Source organism: Maylandia zebra, linkage group LG6 (assembly GCF_041146795.1).
Source record: "Maylandia zebra isolate NMK-2024a linkage group LG6, Mzebra_GT3a, whole genome shotgun sequence".
Classification (NCBI taxonomy): Eukaryota; Metazoa; Chordata; class Actinopteri; order Cichliformes; family Cichlidae; genus Maylandia; species Maylandia zebra.
In genome coordinates, this window is record NC_135172.1 from 20,352,223 (window position 1) to 20,360,908 (window position 8,686).

Here is an 8,686-nt window from a genome sequence, read left to right on the forward strand (position 1 = left end):
GATGACATGTATCATTGACTGGAATAAAGATACGCCTTTATGAATCTAAATACACAACAAGGTGCAAACCACTGGTTACACTCTAAAGCAAGAAGGTCAGCTTTGACTTTCCCTGTAAACTTAAAGTGCCTGCAAAGTTCTAAAAAAATGAAAACTAACAGACAAAACAACTCTTTGGACAAATGAAAACAGAATGATGTGAAGGGAAAAATTTGGAGAAGGTGAGAAACAGCTCATGAACATATCACATATCTCATATCATGTCATCTATCACACATGGCAGTGTTAATGTTATGTTATGGGCATCTCTGGGTCCCAATGGAACTGGGTCCCTAGTGTTTACTGATCATGTGACTGCTTCAGTCACATCTTCATTCTTTGATTTAGTTTGATTCCACTGTGGTGGTGTACCAAGAAAAAAAAGGAAAAATTGTGTCTTCCTCCGACAAATAATCGATCTAACTATGTCATCTTACTTTCAATCAATCAATTTTCCTGTAGACTCCTGGTGGAGCATGGGGCCACCAATGGACTCTGTTCTGGGCCGTTCTCTTCAGCTGGGTCCACGTCATTCCGGCAGTATTATGCATTACGCTCTCGACAGATCTTCTCCACGTCTGTTTGGATCTCCCCACTTTCCTTTTTCCTTGTGGGTTCCAGTCCAGTGCTTGCCTTGTGACGTTGTCGGATGGTTTTTGGAGTGTGTGGCCTATCCAGCCCCATTTTCTCTTCTTGATGTCTTGACCGACCGGGTTCTGGCTGGTTCTTACTTTAGTACTTCAAAAAATCACGTGTGACACCATGGTGAAAACTGATGTTTCGTATCCATCTGCAATTTCACATGTGGAAAATAATATGAACATATCCTCTTTCAAACACTTATATTCATAGACACATGAATATTTGCTGTATGCAACATTCTCTTATTAATGCATTCCTTGGTCACCTTTGTCAAAAAGTAGGAGACCAGTAAAGAACTTGGTTCTCCTGTGACTTCCCTTTATTTGTTGTCACTGTGGACATCTGTGGTGAAGTAAACAAATTCAAGTTGCTTCCCTTAATGGTAAGCTGTTACACTGAGAGGGTTTAATGCACACTGGTCTGCCAGTTTGAGGTCATAATAATGAGGGAGGAAAGCACTTACACTGGAGATCAAATTAGGAGGTTTAAATGTTTAATGGGGCTTTCATGGAGGCACAACAGATGCAGTAGTCCAAAGTAAAACTTTTATGCTCACACAATGAAGAAAACTGTGATCACGGCTATTGTTAACACTCAAAATAACTACATGTCTCTGTGTGTTTGTGTGTTAAATGAACAAAACAAAAAAAAGCCTCATAAAAGAGTTGCATTGACCACAATGCCCATTTTCAAGTAAACGATGTTTAAGAGCAGCAGATTTAAAAAAAAAAAAAATCTTTATTCTGAATCAGTACATGGTCTAACCTTCTCACTTGTCTGACATTCTCCAGGGAAGTTGAATAAGTGGAAATGGGGGGGGGAGTATCTTCAAGAAAATACTTTGGAGCACGAACACCCATACAGTGTGTCAGAGAGCCAAGCACCATTCACATGTCTGTAGGTATTAAAACTGAGGACATGTTCGGGAGAATTGTGTGCAGTTGGAGGAAAACGGAATAGCAGTTTTGCTTTTTTATGAGAAAAATAAAATCTGAAAAATAAAATCTGAAAAAAAAAACAACCCAAAGAATTGTGGAAGTTTTTTAAAAGACTTGAAGACTTTAATTCTTTAAGGAAGCTAAAATTTAATATCTATAGATAGATAGATGGATGGATGGATGGATGTTTGGATCATCAGTCGGTCAAACTGAAACTGGAGCACAAACTTCTTGGAAGCCTGCACAGCACCCCAGAACATTTGTCATACAATTTCAGGAAAATTGCTCCAGAAAGGACAAATTCACTCTGGAAATCCAATTAGCTAAGGTGAAGTCTGTCAGACACAATGTATAATTTTAATGCATTCATTCACTGGAGTGTGTTAACCATAAAAAAAGTGGGGGTGGATTGGGCATGTTGTATAAAGTAGTTTTAACAGTGGCCTCAAGTAGAGTAGAAAAGCATTCACTTCCGCTTATCCTTTTCGGGGGTGTGTTGGAGACTCACTAGCTGTCTAACGACGAGAGGCAGGACAGGACAGGCCGCCATCTGTCCAAGGGCTAACCCATAGACAGAGACAACCATTCACGCTCACATTCCCGCATTGACACCTATGGGCAATTTAGTGTTTCCAATGAACTTATCTCCACATGGTGGAATTGAACTCAGGCCCTTCTTGCTGTGGGGCAACAGTGCAAAAGAATAGTGGGGCAGCAAGGTGGCACGGTGCTACCCGAGTAGAAAAGCGCTAGAACTCAATTAAATTTTATTTATATAGCGCCAAATCACAACAGCATTCGCTTTAAGATGCTTTATCCTGTAAATAAAGACCATACAATAATATAGAGAATACAGAGAAAACCTTAAAAATCAAAGACCACCTTTCAGCAAGCGCTTGGCGACAGTGGGAAGGGAAAACTCCTTAGCAAGAAACCTCCGGCAGAACCAGGCTCGGTGGGGGTGGGCATCTGCCGTGACCACCGTTGTGTAGGTAAATAAATTACCTCACATTATAAGAGCTTAACTACGGTCATTTGATACTTTTTTTACTATTATTGTTTTTATTATTTATCCTGTTGCTGTAACACAGAAAAGTATGTTGCAGGATCAATCTATGTGTTCAAAGAGCTTCTCAAAGTTATTTTTTTATTTGCTTCTCGCTTGTTTGCATCACGTTAAAACACTTTTAGGTCATATGAAACACAATCCAGCCCGTAGTGTCACTGAATTGCTATTAGTCATCATACGGGGGCAGTAATATACCCGATAGTGGGCTATAGTTAAAATTAGCCCTGAGAGCCAACCGTAGAAGAAGAAAAGGGGGAGCGAAGCTCCAAGGCGGAGGAGGCGAAGGAGGGAATCGATGCAAAAGCAGTCTGCAAACATTTGCAGCACAATGGGTCGCAGCGAGGAGCTCAGTGAGTTTCAGCGGGGCACCGTGGTGGGATGCTACCTGTGCAAGAAGTCCGTCCGTGAGATCTCGGCGATGTTAAACCTGCCCCGGTCCACTGTCAGCGCCGTGATTTTAAAGTGGAAGCGTGGAGGAATAACGACGGCACTGCCCCGGAGCGGCCGACCGCACAAGCTGAAAGAGGAGGATCGCCAAGTGCTGGAGAGAGTGGCGCTGGAGAAGTGTTTGCCCTCCATAAAAGCGCTCACCGCCGAGTTTCAGAGCGCATCCGGAGCCAGCGTGAGCTCCACCACGGTGCGCAGGGAGCTTCATGAGATGGGTTTCCGAGGCCGTGTGTCCTCATACGGCAAGCCCAAAGGTGCGTCCACCGGGAGGCCTGGAGAATGAGGAATGCAGCAGCTGCATATACATACGAGTGTAATATGTAGTGTCCGCATACTTTTGCCATTTCCCCTGATTATCCTCCTGCATGTGATTGCTGAGCGTCCATGCGTTTTGTCTGTTTACCTGGCTCCTGGGTGCAGCGATTTAGGGTTATACCGTTGAGAACGTGGGTGATGGTGATGATGATGATGATGGTGGTGGTGGTGGTGTGTTCAAAGTATACCCACCTGAATCATAAACTTAGCAAAAGCACAACATTCAAGCAGAATAGGAAATTAAAGTTAAGTCTGATTCCACAATTTCTTTGGTTTAATGTTGCTTCACATGGATGGAGTAAGGAGTGACCTGAAGCCAAAATACTCCCTGACACCTGTAGGTAGTATTACATAGCTGAGTTTATAGTTGTAGTTTGTGGTAGTTGTAATAAAGAGAGCTGTGTCATCTACTAAATGGATCACGTAGGAGAATCCTGTGAAAGGTGGGGAAGTTGAGTCAAACCGAGCGTTTTCTTCATTAATCCTTAAAACTTTAGATTTTTAACAGCAAAGATTTTCTTTACAGATGCAGCAAATCTGTCGATTCTTATATTAGAGGAGCACACACCATAAGGAAAATCAGTTGCAAAGAAAGACCGTGTACCCTGCTGACACTGCGGCATTTCTTTCATGCCAGGAGTGCCGAAGGTGGCAAAGAAGCAGGTGGACGTGTCCCGCCTGGACCTACGTATTGGACGTGTAGTCACGGCCCAGCAGATTCCAGACACTGACGGGCTGTTCGTGGAGCAGATCGATGTGGGAGAGGCTTTTCCCAGGACGGTGGTCAGTGAACTGTCTCAGCACGTACCTGTGGAGCAGGTAAATATCAAGTATTAATCTAGTGTTGTTTATTTCAAGATAAAACTGTTTACCGGTCATCAATGTTTTAGATGACTGAATAATCTACTTTTTTTTGTTTCCCTGAAGCCTGTGTGATATATTCAGACTGCTCATTTTATCGAAGTAACAGCCCAAAGCACAAAGATACTGACAGTGTAACAATATCTTTTGAATTGTTACACTCTACACACTCACTTTGTTAGGTACACCTGTTCAGCTGCTGGTTAACAGAAATTGTAATTAATCAGCCAATCACATGGCAGCAAGTTGTTGCATTTATCCATGCAGACATGGTCATGACCACCTGCTGAAGTTCAAACTGAGCATTAAAATAATGGGGAAAAAAGTGACGTAAACACCACAGCGTCCATGCTTTTGTGATCACAGTGTACTCCTCTTCGGATGGATGCTCCCAGCAGGATAACACACCATGACACAAAGCTCAGATTATCTCAAACCTGATATTATCTTGAACATGACAGTGAGTTCACTGTACTCAAATGGCCTCTGCAGTCACCAGCACTAGCAAGGTGTACTTAAGAAGTGGCCGGTGACTGTAGTTTAAGCTGCCCTATTGAGCCGATTCCCTCTGAGGGACGACAGTGTAAACTAAACCGAAAGTAGGATTTGTCTTCTTTTTTTTTACTTACAAATTTAGGAAGACTCCACACCTGAATAAGTGACAGGTGCATAGTGGGAAAGGTCTTTGTGAAGAAAAAAACACATTTTCTGGCTTACAGGTACTGAGAAAACTGTACCTGACGAAGGTCGCGTAGACCGGACCATTAAAAATAATGGTAAGCGGGAAGGTCTGTGAAGGTTATACTTTTTTTTTCCACCTTAAAATTGTGATTTAGTATTTTTGTCTACATGAACATCAGTGTGTTATTTTAATGGCTGAGGTGGGCAAACTGAATATTCTGGCTGTAACCGCCTCTGTTCTTCTGGAATGAGGGTCATTTCACTGGTCTTAGTGGAAAAGGCCTGGCTCCCAGTTTGTGTCCCGTAAATGCTGGACAGATTTCAGGTCAGGGTACTTTGTGGTCAAGTAACAAAAGCCATCACTTAACTGTCTTATATTTAGAGGAACACTGTCATCTAACATATCACTGTATGGTAGTTTTGTTTGGTTGGGGTTTTTTGTAAGTACCAGGACATGTCCAACTATTCCGTTATTCAAATTAGGGTTAAGATTTAACACCTCGATGTCAATCTTCCGTTTGTTTTTGAACGCCTCTATGTAGTATCCTTTATTTTATTTTAGAGATGGAATGCTTGAAGCTCAGAGCCTTGAAGGAGGAAGATCTGTGTAACTGTGAACAGTAACAGCCCAAAACACTATTATGTTTACTTTGTTATAAATTAGTATACTGTGTACACTCACAAAAAATAATAACAAAGGTTTTAAAAGGTGATTAAAAATAATAGCATTAAAAAAAATCCTCAAATTGCTGACAGTGGTAATGTTTTCTAATACTGCCACCAGAAAGACAAGCATAGTCTTTTGAAGTGTTCTTTAGGCTGATTTTAAACAACTAAAGTCACCAGTATGGCTAAAATATCACGATCGCCTCTTAGGATTTTTGATCCCAAGTGCCTAACTTTGCTGCACCAGTTCTGGGAAGGACATTCCAGCTTTTCACACCTCTGCAAAGCACTGGCCAAAAGCACTGACATTATTCTTCAACATCAAGCATTCGTCATCTCATTGAGAGTTCTTGATTAGAAAATCAATTAGACTGAACACCGAGTGAGAATTTGATTCCAATAATACCGTCCTATTTGATTTCGGATGTTTGTTTGTTTTTCCCATCAACTTTACCGTCATTTGCTGTTCTCGCTTGAACATGTGGACTCTCCTGCCCTTCGTGCAGATGCAGAATCGTATGGTGGTCCTGCTGTGTAACGAGAGGCCAGTGGAGACGAGAGGAATTGTGAACCAGGCCATGCTCATGTGTGCCTCGTCACAAGACAAGCTGGAAATCCTTGATCCTCCAAACGGAGCGATACCAGGGGATAGAGTGACTTTCCAGGGATTCCCAGGTACTACAGCCTCACTGCTGTAGCTTCCTGCTAAACCTATTCTCAGCCAAATAGTCATAATAGATGTGCGCTCAGCAGATAGTGCTGATCACACGCCTCATTATTTTCCTCTTTTCATCAGTGTTATGGAGCCTCAGTATTTAGACTGTGAGTACTGCACTACTTTAACACGACACACAAACACAAGTTTCCTCCAACTCTGCGAGGCACCTTTGGTGAGAATCGGACTGCAGGCTGAGAGCAGACATCATTCCCAAACTTCACCGTTGGCTCTTCTGAGCTTTTGTGGTTGGATGCATGCAAATCCCTGTAGCCATTTTCCATGAGGATGCTGTTAACAGCAAACCTCCTGGAATCACAAACCCTGCAAGTGTCGAGGTTTACTGAAGTACACAGGGGATTCTAATTTCTCACAATGATGTCTTTGTTGCAGGGGAGCCCGATAAAGAGCTGAACCCCAAACAGAAGGTGTGGGAGCAGGTTCAGCCAGACCTGCGCACAGACGGCCAGTGCGTCGCAACCTACAAAGGAGCTGCCTTTGAAGTAGCTGGAAAGGGAGTTTGCAAAGCCCAAACCATGTCTGACTGTGAGATTAAGTAAATGATCAGTTCTCTGCAGCCTTGCGGGATCCAAGAAATTGCGGAAAAGGATTCCCAGAATAGTGGAGACTGTTATTTTAACGCCCACTGTCTGGGGGGACATGTCCAGAAAACAAAATCACACAGGTGTGATGCTGGGTGGTCACGTAGTTTTTGCTATAAAGCAAGTGAAATAATTGCGAGGTACCCGATGTTGGATGGACTTGAGATTTACTTAAATTACTTTTTTCTTTTTTTTTTAACAGAAAAAAAAATGTAGTTTTGAATTTGGCCAACTGAGGGCACTAGCATACCCCATCACAATGTGCAATATGTGTCTTGGTGGTTTGTTCACATGAGAGCATTCACCACACAGGCTGCCTCAGCGTAGTGAAAAGAAAAGGGGAAAATCCTTTTTTTTTTTTTTTATTCTGGGAACTCTTTGTTAAAATGTTGTTTTCCGTTAAGACATTTAAAGTGTTTTCATTTTCATTTAACAAGGCATGAAACTGTTCAGAAGTCCCGTTTGAGAAACGGGAGATTGACTGATCTCGTTGGGGGTTTTTTTGTTTTTTGTTTTTTTTTTCATTGATGAGTGAGAATGAACCGAAAATCAATCCATCATGAAACAGACTTTCCACTGACTCCTACATGTTGTTTAGCAATCAACAAAGTCTGTGATTTTTGCTTCTGTTAATCCAGGAAGTGTTATCTTAAATGGAAAAAAAATCAATCTTTGGTTTTTCAGTGGCTTCCTGAAATATCAAACAAATACTTCAAAGTCTTTTGATTTGAATGTAAAAGTGTTTTAAACTGTCTTCAAGTTTTGTATGCTGTTTGCTTTGCTCTTGTGTTTCCCTGGTGGATTGTTGTCCATAAGAGCAGCTCTGGCTGTGAGCGGAGAAGCCCCGCCCACCCTGCTGATCGGATGTTTTGTTTGCAAGGGTCAGCCAATCGGAAGACACCTGGCTTAAAGGGAGGGGAAGGGGTTGAAAGGGAAAAAATGTGTTTTTGAACTCTGCCATGCTTCAGATCGTGACTTGGTCTTTGTTTTGAAACAGTGCGCCAAGCTGTTGAGGAGGCTGCTAAAAAAAAAGTGTAAGACAAACACGCAAAGTATATCTTCCTTTATTATAAAGGAGAACTTAAAACTATGGGCCGAGAATGGGGATGTGATTGATGTGATTCAGGAACCAAGAAGTGGAACAAAATGTCCAAGACGCCATGTCCCAGGTCTTTGTTTGACAGTGCAGAGCACAAAGGGAATAGTGTGATTCTCTAGAAACAAAAAAGAAAATGTTACTCACTACTTCAGCACAACATGACAAAGAACCAATGTTTATAATGCGGTCAACAGCATGGAGGGGGAGTGTTGACTAATGCTAGAGAATGACATTAATAAAAACCATTTTAATATCTGAAAAGGTTATGGAGTGTTATGAATGTCACGTCACCCCACCCACCTCCACCTACAGTGCAATCTCTTCATGGACTAACCCACGGGGTAACCCAGAGTGGAGGTACTGTACAGGTTCATGACTGAGATGACACGGTCCTGCAACCACACAGCCCGTCGACGCGACGCGGTTTGCTGGAGGGGAAAGTTAGCAAACGCGTACCTGAAACCAGGTTTCCCCGAGCTGAGTGAACCTGCGAGTAAAATACATTTCCACTGCCTTCGGTGGCCTGCTTTTTGAGGCCACAAACTGCACTGAGAACAACAAACCCTTACTTTACAGAAGAGTCAGTCTCACAGTGTTTGGGGTTATTCTTAT

The 8,686-nt window shown here is 42.3% G+C and overlaps 1 protein-coding gene across 1 annotated transcript; it reads left to right on the top strand.

Moving 5' to 3' along the window:
- Window positions 1–2,962: 2,962 nt before the first annotated feature.
- On the top strand, window positions 2,963–8,335 carry LOC101475137 (aminoacyl tRNA synthase complex-interacting multifunctional protein 1). Its single transcript, XM_004549352.4, has 4 exons — window positions 2,963–3,389; window positions 4,088–4,269; window positions 6,165–6,333; window positions 6,767–8,335. Exons 1-4 carry the CDS (start codon window positions 2,984–2,986, stop codon window positions 6,931–6,933), a joined length of 924 nt encoding a protein of 307 aa, XP_004549409.1. The 5' UTR covers window positions 2,963–2,983; the 3' UTR covers window positions 6,934–8,335.
- The last annotated feature ends 351 nt before the right edge of the window (window positions 8,336–8,686 follow it).